This window comes from Heterodontus francisci, chromosome 25 (genome assembly GCF_036365525.1).
Source record: "Heterodontus francisci isolate sHetFra1 chromosome 25, sHetFra1.hap1, whole genome shotgun sequence".
NCBI classification, from domain to species: domain Eukaryota; kingdom Metazoa; phylum Chordata; class Chondrichthyes; order Heterodontiformes; family Heterodontidae; genus Heterodontus; species Heterodontus francisci.
In genome coordinates this window covers 60,630,378-60,647,421 of record NC_090395.1, presented here as the reverse complement: position 1 = coordinate 60,647,421, position 17,044 = coordinate 60,630,378, and the positions used below count along the sequence as shown (strand labels likewise).

Sequence of the window (17,044 nt, the reverse complement as noted above, 5' to 3'; positions counted from 1 at the left end):
TGGCCAGCAGGTTAGTCATTTGACCAGCTCTTTGTTTGACACAGCATCGCCTGCGAGAGTTGTTGATTCTTCAAAGCTTAAAGACACACTTGGTGGGAGGGTGGAGTGCTAGCTCTTACACAGACAATGACTCTCAATGTCTTTTGATCATCACTATTGACAAAACTCATCTGGCTAATTGAATCAGGGAGCACTTCCATCGTCTCTCTATGCAACTGCCTCTGAGAATGCAAATGTGCAGCCATGTTTTCAGCCTCTGCTCTGTGGTCCTTTTAAACAAGTTAAGTTCAATGTCCAGTAAACGTTCAAATAGTGTTCCATATGACAAAATTAATATGTTTCCATTTGGCAGGTGTGGTTTCCGTCACAACATCATTTATACAATCAAGGGTTCAAACAAGTGACCTGTTTTAATATGTCCCAAGCTACTGGCTAGCTGGCAACAAGCAGCACATCCTTAAATGAAGTTTACCACAAAGTCACTATAAAAATAGCACAACATTCTGTCTACGACAGGAATATTGGGCACGGAATTTGGAACCTACCAGCTGATGTGCTGCTCAATTTCCAAATTTGGACCATGCAGGTCCACTATATATGTTTACTTGTCACTCAACAAAGAACAAGCATTCAGCTACAGGGGGGTGGGGATGGAGGTGGGGAGCGTGGTACTGGCATTTCTTAAAGGGCCAGGCACCCCATTTACAGGTAAGGTAATTTAGAATAACTTCTGCTATTGCCCTCTGGAAGTACTCTGGAGTGTTTTTTGGAGGTGTTCCAGTGAGTTCCTGACAGAGTGTTTCACTGCATGCTGACAGGGAGGGCAGAGGATTAGGTAACCTGTCCACAAAAGGTATGGGGGCTGGAGTGTGGAGTGACAGTGCCTCTGGTTCTGCAGGACACTAGGGAGATGGAATGGGCTGCAGAGAGGGCAAGGTATACAGAACTGCTTCTGGCAAGTTGCAGCCAGACTCCTCCATTCTCCTTGTCAGTGAAAGGAGGCTGCACGGCAGGCCAGCCAATGCACCCAGCTTCACAGTGTCCTTGTGTAGCAATTGTTTGATTATATTCAGGTGAATGGTGTTAATTGGGGTCTTACCTGAGCACTTATAAGCAGAAACTCACTGAGACTGGGGGCTGAATTTTACGCCACCCTAGCAGGTCGGATGGTGGCGTGGGGGAGGGTGGGGGCGGCGTAAAATTGAGTGGGAGGCTCCAGGAGGCCTACCCACCCTGCTCCCACCTCCAGTTAACCTTTTGGCGACAAGGCGGGGTTGGGGGGGGTCCGTCCCCCCCCCCACCCCCCCCACCCCCCCCACCGAGGCCAATCAAGGCCCTTAAGTGGCTACTTAATGACCACTTAAGGGTCCTCACCTGCCTCCACGGGAATTTTAACTGTGGCAAGCACGTATGCTGGGGACGTGAAAGGCCACCCAGTGATAGCTGTCGGCCTTTCCACGCGCCGGGGGTGGGGATCCATGGCAGTCGGACACAAGGTTCCCGATTGAGGGCTGCCCCTGTCTCCCAACCCACCCCCAGGACCCAAGACATCCCCCCTACCCCCAAACGACCACTTTAGCCTCACCAGGGCACGACCAATCTCACTGGTGAGGCATGCCCAACTTACCTTCTTTCCTGGCTCCATGGCGTTGGCTGGGCTGCAGTCCCAGCAATGGCCACGGCTCCCGATGGCGCTGCTGGGACTAAGAGCTGCCGGCCCACTGATTGGCCGGCAGCTCACTGAAGTGGGACTTCCTCCCTCAAGCGGGTGGAAGTCCCGCCTCAGGACAATTAAAGCCCGGGGACCCGTAAAATGCGGGATGGATCCCTGGGCTAGGCGGAAGTGGGTTCGCCACCAACATTTATGTCGGTGACGAATTCCCGTCCACCTAAGGTAAAATCCAGCCCTAGGGGAGGACTTTGAGCAAGGAGCTATGTGTTTGTAATCCTTTTACTCTGCACAATAAATGTGAAATTGTGTAAAGATAGGCTCCAGCATTATTCTTGCATAACAAGCTTTCTGGAGTTCAACACATGTGCTCACAATCAACAGCTTGTTCATCATAGAGAGATGCAGCACTGAAACAGGCCCTTCGGCCCACCAAGTCTGTGCTCACCAATAACCACCCATTTATACTGATCCTACATTAATCCCATGTTCCCTACCACATCCCCACCTTCCCTTAATTCTCCTACCACCTACCTACACTAGGGGCAATTTACAATGGCCAATTTACCTATCAACCTGCACGTTTTTGGCTTTGGGAGGAAACCAGAGCACCCGGCAGAAACCCACATGGTCACAGGGAGAACTTGCAAACTCTGCACAAGCGGTACCCAGAACTGAACCCTGTGTCACTGGAGCTGTGAGGCTGCGGTGCTAACCACTGCGCCACTGTGTCACCATCATGCCAGATAGCAGGATAAAGGTGAGCTAGAATTTAGAAGGAGCATTAGGTAAGAACATACCATCTTCATTAATATTCTCAGCAATGTGAATGCCACAGTCTCTGTTGCAGGCAGCCCCATGATGCCTCTGTTGGGCTCAACAGATCCTTGTCACATGCCAGTTTTGCTCTGTTCCCTTCCAGTGTGTCCCACCTTATCCTGCAAGAGAGAAGGCGAAATATCAGTGGTTGTGTAGTGCTGTGCTTGGGTGCCTGCCATACCTGAACAGTTGGAGGTATGTGGTAGCAGCATGAGTTGGGTGTGAGGCAACCATCCAAGGAATGTGTGTGAGGCAGGATGTGGAGTATCTAGATTTTAAACATGAGTCCTCAGCGCCAGGGACTGATGATGGGGGGCGTGATGGGGCTGTGGTGCATTGAGCAGCATGAAAGGCTGGTGAAGTGGTGGGTAGCATATGTCATGTGAAGATGCATTCACAGACCCTGAACACCCCCATGAGGTCTTGAGACTTTCTGTGGCACTTCTGCCAGGTCCTCGGGGCCTGATGCCAGAAATTGGACATCCCTAGCCAGCTGCTCCCATTCCCTTCAGATGGTGGTCCTTGAAGGCCGCCTGGCACCCCCACAGAACCATGACATCCTCTTCCAGTTCACCTCCAACACTAAGGCCTCCATTGTCACATCTGTGAACCTGGAGCCCTCTTTCTGCCCTATTCCTCATTTACCATTGCAGCAATAGTATCAGCAGCAGCCTCCTGAAATTCAGTGTCGCTTCCCTTTAAGAGGGACAGACTCCCTTTAGGAAGAAAAGGCTCGCTACACCAGATGCATTAGCACGCGCTGCTTGGCCCCTGCTGAGCGCTCAGGCAGCTAACACTGCAGGATTCACTCATCTAAACGTTAAAACCAGGTAAATGAGAAGGCATCACCAAATTTACGTGCTGCCTACCTCCACATCAACAGGCGTGGACAGTTTGAGAACTGTGACCCCCCCCCCCCCCCCCCCCGCTGCCTTGAAACGGTGCGGCCCAATTTTTAGCCCAATGTTTGCTATTTTTATTTTAGTTCTGTTTTATTCTCAATATGCCAAGCTTCCTAATTTCATAGACCTCTGCTTTAGCTGTAACTGTTGGGCAGTTTCCCAGTGTTTCCCTCTATTAAGCATCGGGAATCAGGGGGAAAACTCTCCGCTAGTTGGAATCACATCTAGTACAAAGGAAGATGGTTGTGGTTGTTGGAGGTCAATCATCTCAGCTCCAGGATATCACTGCAAGAGTTCCTCAGGGTAGTGTCCTAGGCCCAACCATCTTCAGCTGCTTCATCAATGACCTTCCTTCAATCATAAGGTCAGAAGTGGGGATGTTTGCTGATGATTGCACAATGTTCAGCACCATTCACGACTCCTCAGATACTGAAGCAGTCCGTGCAGAAATGCAGCAAGACCAGGACAATATCCAGGCTTGGGCTGATAAGTGGCATTCGTGCCACACAAGTTCCCGGCAATGCCCATCTCCAACAAGAGAGAATCTAACCATCTCCCCTTGACATTCAATGGCATTACCATCGTTGAATTCCCCACTATCAACACCCAGGGTGTTACCATTGACCAGAAACCGAACTGGAGTAGCCATACAAATACCATGACCACAAGAGCAGGTCAGAGTCTAGGAATCCTGCAGTGAGTAACTCACCTCCTGACTCTCCAAAGCCTGTCCACCATCAATAAAGCACAAGTCAGGAGTGTGATGGAATACTCTCCACTTGCCTGGATGGGTGCAGCTCCAACAACACCATCCAGGACAAAGCATCCTGCTTGATTGGCACCCCATCCACAAACATTCACTCCACCACCGACGCACAGTGGCAGCAGTGTGTACCATCTACAAGATGCACTGCAGCAATGCACCAAGGCTCCTTAGACAGCACCTTCCAAAGCCACGACCTCTACCACCTCGAAGGACAAGGGCAGATGCATGGGAAGACCACCACCTGCAAGTTCTCCAGTTCTCCTCAAAGTCACACACCATCCTGACTTGGAACTATATCGCCATTCCTTCGCTGTCGCCGGGTCAAAATTCTGGAACTCCCTTCCTAACAGCACTGTGGGTGTACCTACCCCACATGGACTACAGCAGTTCAAGAAGGCAGCTCACCCCCACCTTCTCAAGGACAATTAGGGATGGGCAATAAATGCTGGCCTAGCCAGCGATGCCCACATCCCATGAATGAATTTTTAAAAAAAGCAGCGTGGGTTGACTCAGTGGAGTATGAGGCCATTTGACATTTCCCATTGTCTGAGATCCTGATCGCCAACCTAGTGAGCACTGCCATCTAGTGGCTTGACTAAGAAATAAAGAAACTCTGTCATCAAGAGTTGCCTTCATCCGAAAAGTCAAAGATAGGTTGCAAATCAGTGTTTTATGAATTGATCCATTGACCCAGTAATACATACCACGATTACTATAATGGACTATTTAAAAAGAACTTTGAATTGCAATGCTTCATGTTGTAACTTTTTTTTCAACAGATATCTAGACTTTATCAGTGTGATGTCATATGATTTTCATGGGTCCTGGGATAATGTTACTGGACACAATAGCCCTTTGTATGGCGGCTCTACTGACCAAGGAAAATTTATTTACTTTAATGTGGTAAGTAAAAAGTGACATCTATATTTTATCTTTTTCATTATCGCTATAATATTTTACCAAAATATCATGGCAAAACATTTTTTAGTTTGTTAAACTTCAATTATCTTGCAGGATTTTGCTGTAAAATACTGGAGAGATAATGGTGCCCCGGCAGAGAAACTAATTGTTGGATTCCCAACATATGGACGTAGCTTCACACTTAGCACCTCCGAAACAAGTGTTGGTGCTCCAGCAAGTGGTCCTGGCCTAGCTGGCCAATTAACTAGGGAGGATGGTTTCTGGGCCTATTATGAGGTAATTATGCTGAAAATGTTATTAATTTATCACATGATCAACTCTAAAGTTTATCTTAAATTGAAAGTGATGAGGATTAAATTGTATAGAAACATAGGGCAGGATTTTCCCCTCAGGCTTTGGGCCCCCAACATCAGGATCAGAGCCCCGCACTATGTGGGGAACAGTCACCCCACTGTGATTTTCCCAGAATTGGTCAATTCGTGACCAGAGGGTGGGCTTGCTGTCCACTTAAGCACAGCGGGCGGGCAGGCTCTCGAAACTGGGGGGTCAATAGGAGGCCCTCCAACATGGAAGAGGCAGCAAGCTTCCTTTTTACCAGGGAGCAACTTAAGATGGAGGCACTCTTTTGCCAACTTTTTAAAATTTTACTTGGTGGCCACAGGTGTGGCCAGGAAGGTGACGGGGTTGGGGCAGGGACCTCAAAGCCTGCCTGGTACCCTGTATTTCCAGTCTGCCACTAGAAGGCCACCTCCAGGCAGCACACCTAGTCCCTGATGCCTCGGCGGGCCTGGAGGCCACCTGGAAAATTCAGAATTTTCGTACCCACCTGCCACTCTGCTACTCCACCCCCTTCAGGGGCTAAAAATCCTGCCAAGGGGGGTAGAATTTCCTTGGTGGTTCCCCTCTTCACCATAACTTCAATGGCACAGATTGGGCCATTTATGCTGTTTCTTCAGGATTTCTGTAGATCTTCCACCAAGACTATGGTTGGAGATCAGAATAACTTCAGGGAAGTTCCAGGCTTATATCGGACCTTATGACAGAAACATCTCAATGTGCTTCATATACAGCGAACAATCGCAGCAGTCATTTAGCAGAGGGGTTCTCAACCGAGGGGGCCACAGCTCCCTAGGGCTCTGCCAATACTGGCCATAAATACACTGTACCGTACACTCTGCCATTTTCACCATCTAAACAGCAATTGGTCTTACACTTCCGGTGCTGCCGCTGATATAATGCAACTGTTCACTTGACCTTTATTTTCTTATCCTCCTTCGGCCACCGTCTCTTCAGCCTGGCCATACATTCATAGTGGTAACGGCAGCAGCGTTGCTGATGTTTGTCCACTTTATGCACTGTGTTGTAGCATGTTAGCAGCATTGGAGCTGGACGGCATCTTTTGAAGGAACAGGTAAGACAAGTCAGGTGGGGCTTGAGCGAAACAGTTCAGTGCTACGTGTAAGTTCGGAACGGGAGGATGCCACACTCCTTGATGCCAGATATCCAGCACTTGGATCCGCAGGTCCTGGTAGGGAACAATCAGTCAGAAAGAATTTGGAGCAATGATGGGTGTCAAGTTTATCCTCAAGAAGTGAAGTGGACTAGAGCCCTCCTCAATGCATGAAGCAGTGTTTAAACATCAGTAGCATCCACAGTAACTCATATTTCAACATGAGTGACTAACCGCTAATGCATGAGATTCATAAGTCACTTTCTTTCATCATTTTATAACTTTATTCCTTTTCCACAATATAGATGTCACTTTTTTGATTTGCACCTGCAAAATTCCCATATATAAACTTTCTTAGGGAAGGGAGAGGAGATTAATGTGCTTTTAAGGTATCCCACATGCAAGCTGATATATTCAAGTAAGCAAAGTACTGCAGAGACTAGAAAACATACTTGTGTTGTGTTACAGGGGTTCCATAGCATTTTTATAACATGGGAGGGGAGCCTCAGAAGCAAAAAGGTTGAGAACCCCTGATTTAGCAGACAGCAAGAACCTAGCTATCACATAAATGTCCAGATAATTAGTTCCACTGATGCTGTTCATAGAAATGTCAGGACATGACAGGACTGTATCTCCCTGCTCTTTTCTTAACTTTGCCATTTTATTTTTACCAACAGAAAGGTAGATGGGAGTTTAGTTTATTGTCTCATTAAAAGGTAGGGCTTCCAACAACATGGGAGTCTCTCAATAATGCACAAGAGTTTCAGATGTCATTGTGTGCTTAAGTCATGATACGGAAGGCACAGCCTGTTGACTCTGGGCTCACCAATGGAGTCAAACTGACACCGAAGGGATATGGATGTTACGAAAAGCAATGCATGACATTTTTTAAGAATTCCTTAACTACACAATAAGGCTGATTTTTCAAAATGAATTGGTAGATCATTATGGGGAAGTAAGGCCACGATTTCCCATCTGGTGATGGTCTCTGCTAGATGTGTTCAAACAGAAAACTAGCCCAAATATCTTCATACAATCCAATAAATAGCACATGTTGCATTTCAGTCCACTTGTGTTTTCATACTCTACAGAGCACATAATAATAAAGTAAATATCATTCCTGTATGTATGTCTGCATTATCTTTCTTTTCTTTTGGGCCTCCTTATCTCGAGAGACAATGGATACGCGCCTGGAGGTGGTCAGTGGTTTGTGAAACAGCGCCTGGAGTGGCTATAAAGGCCAATTCTGGAGTGACAGGCTCTTCCACAGGTGCTGCAGAGAAATTTGTTTGTTGGGGCTGTTGCACAGTTGGCTCTCCCCTTGCGCCTCTGTCTTTTTTTCCTGCCAACTACTAAGTCTCTTCGACTCGCCACAATTTAGCCCTGTCTTTATGGCTGCCCGCCAGCTCTGGCGAATGCTGGCAACTGACTCCCACGACTTGTGATCAATGTCACACGATTTCATGTCGCGTTTGCAGACGTCTTTATAACGGAGACATGGACGGCCGGTGGGTCTGATACCAGTGGCGAGCTCACTGTACAATGTGTCTTTGGGGATCCTGCCATCTTCCATGCGGCTCACATGGCCAAGCCATCTCAAGCGCCGCTGACTCAGTAGTGTGTATAAGCTGGGGATGTTGGCCGCTTCAAGGACTTCTGTGTTGGAGATATAGTCCTGCCACCTGATGCCAAGTATTCTCCGAAGGCAGCGAAGATGGAATGAATTGAGACGTCGCTCTTGGCTGGCATTATATACATTACAAAAGGATAAAGAATGATTATTTTTGTAACATACAGAGCTTCGATCATTCATAAAGATATATGCTCTCGAAAGAAACTTTGAGATGATAAATCCCCCATTTCTTTGTGATTGATCCTCACTGTTAGCATTAAAAAGATAACATCACACCCCCTAAATTTTCAATATCCCTTTAATTTTTTGTAATATCTGTGGGTGCAATTAAATATCTGTTATTAATTAACAAATCATTAGCTAAATACTGAGTATAAATGGGACTGAAACTATGGGAAAACAGGATTAATTGTCAGACATGTTAACAATGCTTATTGACTTTGATTGACAGATCTGTACATTTTTGAGGATTGCTAGTTCACAGATGATTGAAGACCATCAGGTTCCTTATGCGTTCAAGGATAATCAATGGGTTGGATATGATAGTCGGCACAGCTTTATGACCAAAGTATGTTGTATAAATCTATCTCCATAAATTCATACATATGCGATAAGTATTCAGTTTACAGTTCAACTACCTAACAGCACTGTGGGTGTACCTACCCCACATAGACTGCAGCGGTTCAAGAAGGCAGCTCACCACCACCTTCTCAAGGGCGATTAGGGATGGGCAATAAATGCTGGCCTGGCCAGCGATGCCCACATCCCATGAATGAATAAAAAAAAAATAATCTTTGAAAAACATACTGGTGTAAAAATATAAGTCTGGAAATGATGGCAGGAACAGTCCTCTCCTCATTGCTGTCCTGACCACAACTCAGTTAAAGTACACTGCGTCACATCCAGACTGACCTGAATCCAGCCCCAACAATTCAATGGCCTGTGTTAGAAAGAAAGGCATCTTACCTTGTTAGATTTTCCTCACCTTACTGCCTGCCCTCTCAGACCCTACAGCCTGAGGGGTCCAAATGTGAGAGTTAATGACAGTTTCTTCCGGCATCCCACTAAACAGCCATCATTCCCATGGGAAACTGAGGTAGGAGGCATTGATCAGCCCCTCCCACCTAATTTCCATGGCATTACAATGCCTGCACCTGTTGGTTTCTCTTCCCCAGGGGAAGCCCCAGAAATCTCAAAGCAATGTAAAAGGAGCATGGGTTTCCTTCCTTTTAGTTCTCTATGTTTGGGAACTGAGTATTCCTCAGATATAGGAGAGGTGTATCAGAGCCAATATATCCAGCAGAATATTTTTTGGAAGGAAAAGCGTTACATCTTCAATAAAATGCCAACTTTATTTAACAGTTTTAAATTGTATTTTTATATCTCTAATTGTAGGGTCAGTGGCTGAAGGATAACAACTTTGGAGGTGCCATGGTGTGGACTTTAGATCTGGATGATTTCAGTGGAACTATATGCAATCAAGGAGTTTACCCTTTGATCAACACATTGAAGTCCCTCCTTGACATTCCTGGTTTGTATAAATTATTGCATGTAACCAAACTAAATTGGAACTGCATCCTATTGCTGCAACCTAATATATGTTAACAAATCTTATGTCTGCATGCACATCCTGTGTGCAAAACCTCAGTTCCTTTCGCCATGCTTGTGCTTAACTTTTCAATTCAAAATTCCGATGTCCACATTTGTAATGGAAACTGTTTCTATAAACTTCTCGCACTGTAATCTCAGACTCCCATCAGTGGTGGTGCTGTCATGCCTCGGTTCTGCACCTCTCAGTGCCCGACCTGTACTGCAGAGAAACTCCTCTGCACCTACTTCCCAAATCGCAGTAAGTTATGCCATTTGACTATAAATAATATAAAACAAAGTATAGAGTGTGAAAGTTCTTAATTGGTGAAAGGGCAACTTTACTAAGCTAGGATGTGACTTAGCAAACAAAAACAAGAAATGCTGGATTCACTCAGCAGGTCTGGCAGCATCTGTGGAAAGAGAAGCAGAGTTAACGTTTCGGGTCAGTGACCCTTCTTCGGAAGACTTAGCAAAAGTGGACTGGAAACAGCTACTTGAAGGTAAATAAGTGTCAGAGCAGTGGGAGGCATTCAAGACAGAGATGAAGAAAGTTCGGAACAAATATGTTCCCACAAAGAAAACCCAGAACCCTTTGGATATCAAGGAGCATTCAGAGTAGGATAAGGCACAAAAGGGAAGCTTCTGTCAGATACCAAAAGCTCATTGCTGCAGAAAGCCTAGAAGAGTTTTAGAAGTGTGGGGGTGAAATTAAAAAGGAAATTAGGAAAGCAAGATTGACAAGTAAAATCAAGGAAAACCGAAAGGTGTTTTATAAATACTTCTAGAGCAAGAGGATTACTAAGGAAAGAGTAGGGTCAATTAGAGATTCAAAAGGTAATGTATGTGGAGATTGAAGACGTGGGTATAATTCTTAATGAATACTTTGCATCTGTCTTCACAAAACAGGGGGACAATGCAGACATTATATTTAAGGAGGAGTGTGAAATATTGGATAGGATAAGAAGTGTAGAGGAGCAGAGGGAATTTGGATGCTCACAGATCCCTGAAGGTAGCAGGACAGATAGATAGCGTGGTGATGAAGGCATACAGCATACTTTATTAGCCGAGACATAGAATGTAAGAGCAGGGAGGTTATGCTAGAACTATATAAAACACTAATCAGGCAACAGCTAGAGTACTGCATACAGTTCTGACCACCATGATACAGGAAGGGTGTGATCACACTCGAGAGAGTACTGAGGACGTTTACCACACTGTTGGCAGGTCTGGAAAATTAAGCTTTAAGGAAAGATTGGATAGGCTGGGATTGGGATTACACTGGTTAGCAGACATGATGGGTGAATGGCCTCCTTCAGTGCTGTAAATTTCTATGATTCTAAAAATATTTTCTAAAAATAGTAATATAATGTATGGCTTTTTTATTCATTCATGGGATGTGGGCACTGACAAGGTCACAGCATGTAATGTCTATTCCTCATTGCTTTGAGGTGCTGGGCAGCCACATTCTTAAACACAAGTGAGTGGCCATCGAGACCACTTCATAGTCACCCCCGCACGCCATTGCTATGGGTCCAGAGTCACATAAAGGCCAGACAGATATAGATGGCAGATTTCCTTCCCTAGAGGGCAGTAGTTGGGTTTTTATAACAATCTGGAAGTTACAGGATCATCATTACTAATACAAGTGATTAATTAAATTTAAATTCCCAGCTGCCATGGTGAGATTTGAAATTATATTGCTGGATTATTAGCCTGGGTTTCTGGATTACCCGACCAGCAACATAACCACTGTGCTACCATTTCCATGACTCGCAATGAGGACTGCATTACATCAGCAGACCCTCGTCCAATTATTCACCCACCCACTAACCCAGCTCCTGCCCAAGGGCTACACTTGGTCTTGACTGCCATGGCATGTTAACTTGTGTTACAAAGGGCTTGGAGTAGGGGACAGTAGTAACGTTACTGGACTAGTAATCCAGATACTTAGATTAATGCTCTGGAGACATGAGTTCAAGTTCCACTGTGGCAGCTGGGGCAATTTAAATTCAATTAATAAATCTGGAATAAAATGAAACTAGATTGTCATTAAAATCCATCTGCTTCACTAATGCCCTTTAGGGAAGGAAATCTGCTGCTCTTACCCAGTCTGGCCATAACCCATGTGACTCAAGACCCACAGTAATGTGATTGACTCTTAAGTGCCCTCTGAAATGACTGAGCAAGCCACTCAGTTGTATCAAACTGCTACAGCAAAGTTGAATAAGAATAAAATACCAGATGGACCACCTGATGTTGACCTAGGCACTAGAAAACTCCCTCCCTACCAGCTCTGTGGGTGTACCTACACTACACGGACTCAGCAGTTCCTGAAGGTGGCTCATCAACACCTGGTCAAGGGCAATAAATGATGCTAGTGATGCTCACATCCCAAGAATGAACTTCTATAAAAGTAAAAAAGTCTTACCACAATTATACAGGACTCATCTGAGGTACTGTGTGCAGTTTGGACTCCTTTCCTAAGGAAAAACACATTTGCCCTAGAGGGACCTGGAATGAGGGGATTGTCCTATGAGGTGAGATTGCGCAGAATAGGCCTATATTCCCCAGAGTTTTGAAGACAGAGAGGTGATCTCATTGAAACATGCAAAATTTATAAGGGGCTTGACAGGGTGGATGCTGAGAAAATGTTTCCCCTGGCTGGGGAATCTAGAACACAGGGTCACAGATTCAGAATTAAGTGGTCAGTCATTTAGGACTGAGATGAGGAGAAACTTGTTCACTGAAAGGGTTTTGGATCTTTGGAATTCTCTACCTCAGAGGGCTGCGGATGCTCAGTCATTGAGTATATTCAAGACAGTAGTCGATAGATTTTTAGGAACTGAGGGAATTAAGGGATATGGAGATAGTGCAGGAAGGTGGAGTTGATGTAGAAGATCAGCCATGATCGTATTGAATGGCGGAGCAGGTTCATTGGGCCAAATGGACTACTCCTGCTCCTATTTCTTATGATCCTGCATTATGGCCGGGACTTTGAGTTGGAGGCAGGGCTCCCAGTACTGGACCAAAAAGGTGGGGGAAACACTGTTTCTGCCTTTTCCTGTGCTCCCAGAGCAATCCTCCCTCCTTTTTAAATCTAAATTTCATGAGCCGGGATTCCTGTCCCTTTAAAAACAGGGTCCCACCTCGAAGAGCTGTCAGCCGATCAGAGCGATGGCAGCTCAGATGTATCAGCAGTGCCACCAGGAGAGGTGGCCGCTGCCAGTACTGCAGATGCCTTGGACACAGGCCCAGCACTGGAACCCCAGACCTCAGGTCAGCGAGGCGGGGTGGCTGGGACCAGTCTGGAAGACCCCAGAGAGGCTGGGTGGGTTGGGGGGGGGGGGGGGGGGGGTGGTTGTGCAGTCCAGGGGGAGCAGGATCCCAGGGGGTAAGGTGGTTCCCAGCACGGGTCCTCAGTGGGCCACGAATTGTTCAAAGAGGGACCCCCCTCCCCCGCCCCGCCAAGCACACAGGGAGTGTGTCTTGTGTTATAAGGCGCCCTCCCTGCATGGCGGAGGCACCTCCACCGCTGGTAAGATCCCACAGGTGTGGGAAGAGGCCCTTATTTGGCCATTAATAAGCCACATGGGCTTCATTTGGCCTCTTGGCGGGTAGGCTGTCTTTGCCCTATCATACCCCCGGTAACATTGCTTGGCGACGGGGAGGCAACAGACCCACCGCCCCCTGCCACATGTCACAATTCTCAGTGCACTCCCCCCACCTCTGACCCCACCTCAGGGGGGCCCATAAAATCCAGACGATGTTCTTATGTAAACGTTACACAAATAATGGCAATACCAAGCTGTTTAGAAAGGTCGTGATTCAAAATTACAAATGAAGGTTAAAATTACTTTGGGGGAAGATGTTGCGAGTCAAATAGAAAAGCACAGTTCTCAACCTGAATTTCATCTCCCTCCATGCCCTCAATCTATTCTTCCTCTGCAACCTTCTTCTGGCCTACATGCTTGTACGCATGCTCTATTCTTCCAACTCTAGTCTCTGTTTTATTCCATCCTCCATTCCACTGACATTAGCAGAGCCTTCAACTGTCTTGACCGTACACCCTGGAGCTCTGTTCAGAAATCTTTCTTCATTCCATCCTCCTACAGAGCCTCCTCAAATCCTTCCTCTTCAGCCATGATTTCAGTCATCTCCCCATTTTTCTCCTCCTGTGGCTCAGTATCCTTTCCCACTTCTATGCAGTGCTTTTTGCATTCAAGGTGCCATGTAAATGCTATTTGTTTTGAAGGAGAACCTTCTGTTATGAAGCCTAACTTTGTAGTCTCATATATTTTGTGCACTTATCCTGTTGTCACAATGTAATTATGTGTGGGGACAACTGAGAGTCACAAGGTGTTATGACCAGGTGAGAAATAAGTCTAAGGTTTCCTTTCAGCTTTCACCCGGTCTTACTGAAACACACTGTTTTTAGCTCCCCCTTGGTGAATTCTTGTTCATCGCTTTCCAATTATAAGGCAAAGAAATGAGCACAAACAGGCTTTCTTAAGTTTAAAGAAGAAAGGTGAAAATTTATTAAACTTAAACTTAAGCTCTAATTCGGTTAACGCCTATGGATACACAAAGAGCCCATGCTAGCATGCGTATGCGATATGCACATGCAGATAGGGCCAGAAAGAGCAGAAGAAAAATAACGTTTGAGGCAATCTCGGAAGAGGGTTTTTTTTTTTTTAACTATGCTTCGAGCTCGCTGTAGTCCTTGATTGTAGGTAGATCTTGCTTTTCAAGGTGCCATGTAAGTGTCTGTACCATACCTGGTCTGTTCTGTGTATTGTATGGGAGCAGGGGATAGCTCTATGTTCCAACACTGTCTGCTAATATGCAAAAATGTCTTTCAGGCCAAGGGCCTGGCAATTCCTTGTAACAGGCCTTCTCTTCTTCCCAGCAACAATTTGAAATTTAATGTCCATGTGGCAAAATTAATGTGCCTCATTCTTGGCAGGTGGGGACCTGCATGACACAAGACAATGAGAATCTTAATCAAAATAATAAAATCCAAATCATTAAAATACTATTTACATTTTGTTTTACAGACTGTGAGTTGTCAACATTTACATCATCATCAACTACAACTATTATTCTCAATACTACTATGACAAGTAGCAGTACGACAACTATTATTTCTGAAGTCAACGAATGGTGCCAAGACAAGCCTGATGGGTCACATGCTGACCTAAATGATCGTGGTAAATATTACGAGTGTTATGACGGACAAACCCACCATCTGACTTGTGCTGACAGTTTTGTCTTTGATGAAAATTGTAGTTGTTGCAATTGGCCTTAATTAATGTCAAAGTAATAAATAGCTTTGATTGCAACATACTGCCTCAAAACATGAATGAAAATTAAAACACGCAAAATGAAAATGAATTTGATAATGTGCTAGTCTGTCATTGTATTTACCAGAACTCATTTTGATAATGTAAGATTGTGCAATAAGTAACCACAGCTATATTTTCATTTTATTAAACTGATTGTTGTGATAAATTATTTGTTTATGAGAAAAGACATTTTATGACTAATAAGTAAATTGTAGATAATCACGCAAAAGAGAATAGCTTAACCATTTGGTCAATAGAAACAGGTACATTGAAAAAACGTGAGCATGATATTTGTGGACTTTAGAATCAGCCTCTGGTCGCAGTCAACAATGACGCTGCTTGATTTACAACTGTCTTATTTTCCATGTATTCCTTTGTTCTCTCTGTAACTTTTTCTTTCAGCACAAAACAACATAAAATGAGAGATAAGTAAAAGAGATCTTGAATTGAATTCTTTCTGCTATTTTGTTTTAGATTGTCAATTCCCTTGGTCTCATATTTGCTTGCACCCACACAGAAACTTTCAGGTGCAGGGGTGAATAAATACATAAGTGTAATACTCTGTCGCGTGGGACTAAGTGCTACACAGACCAGAAGCATGAACAACAAAATAATGTTGCAGCTCCAGCAACACTCAAGAATCTCCACACCATCCAGGACAAAGCAGCCCTCTAGATTAGTACCCGATTCACCACTCCGTCCATCACTGGCTCACAGTGGCAGCAGTGTGTACCACCTACAAGATGCATTGCAATGACTTGCCAAGGCTCATTCAACAGCATCTTCCAAACTCAAAATCTCTACCAACTAGAAAAACAAGGCAGCAGACACATGGGAACACAACACCTCCAATTTCCCCTCCAAGTCACATACCTTCCTGACTTAGAACTATATCGCTGCTCCTTCATTGTCACTGGGTCAAAACCCTGGAACTCCCCAACAGCAACGTTGATGTACCTACAATAAATGAACTGCAGCAGTTCAGGAAGTCAGCTCACCACTACCTGCTCAGGGGCAATTAGAGATGGGCAATAAATGCTGGGGCCTAGCCAGCAACGCCCATGTCTGCCAAATGAATGAAAAAAACAAAACAATGTTCCCACAGGCAGGTGGGAATCGAACCAACAGTATCCCATCAGAAATCTGCTATCAATTAAAATTTCTACCCCATTCCCATATCTGTGCCCCAAATAATTCATTAATCTGCTATATAAATGATTAATATCATTTTTTTACTGTGGAAAGAGGATGTTGGTAGAATGCAGGATACCAAAACTCAGCCGGGTTGTTTCTTTCATATTTTGAACCCAAAAATACTTTCCCTGTGAAGTCTAACATGCCTGTAAATATCAGAGTGCTGTGATTTGAGTTTGTGTAAAAGCTTCAAACGCATGTTTCTGCCTTGAATTGTTATGTCAGAAGTGAATTCATACAGGTGAATTCCTGTCAACTGAAATTGTCGCATTTCTTTCATTAACAAAACACCAAGTAAACTGTTTGCTGTATGAATCAATGATTTTATTTGCTGTTTAAACTACAGTTTATATCTTCAGTTGAGACAAATTACAGTGGTGCATTAATGTTCTTTATCCACCAAGTCGTGCCATTTCAGTAGTTAAACTGAAGACCAGTTACACCTTCATGATAACCAATGAAGATTAATAGCAAACTGGAAAAATAAACAGCATTTTAGTGTTCTCTTATTCAACAATAGTATTTTAATATCAAATCGGTGGCGTACAAAACAACTTATATATTGGGTCTATGTTTTAATTGTAATTATTTTCTTGTTTCCTCTCCTTTCTTCTTCCTCAACAACACATCATCACCCAACAGGACTGATCAAAAACTCATTCACAGGCTGTCCCCAATTCCACTTTTACAACCAGTTTTTGGATATTGTATAAATGCAACTTGTGCTGAAATAAAAATCAGTCAACCTATCTTGTGAA

The 17,044-nt window shown here is 44.7% G+C and overlaps 1 protein-coding gene across 1 annotated transcript in view; it reads left to right on the top strand.

Annotated features, from left to right (window-relative positions):
• LOC137384029 (chitinase-3-like protein 1) overlaps nucleotides 1-15,055 on the top strand; it is a 47,051-nt gene extending 31,996 nt beyond the window's left edge. Inside the window, exons 7-12 of the mRNA XM_068057594.1 lie at nucleotides 4,936-5,059; nucleotides 5,171-5,353; nucleotides 8,612-8,728; nucleotides 9,556-9,691; nucleotides 12,889-13,026; nucleotides 14,805-15,055. Of these exons, the coding sequence (XP_067913695.1) occupies nucleotides 4,936-5,059; nucleotides 5,171-5,353; nucleotides 8,612-8,728; nucleotides 9,556-9,691; nucleotides 12,889-13,026; nucleotides 14,805-15,055 (949 nt within the window). The remainder of the gene's footprint in view (nucleotides 1-4,935; nucleotides 5,060-5,170; nucleotides 5,354-8,611; nucleotides 8,729-9,555; nucleotides 9,692-12,888; nucleotides 13,027-14,804) is intronic.
• The last annotated feature ends 1,989 nt before the right edge of the window (nucleotides 15,056-17,044 follow it).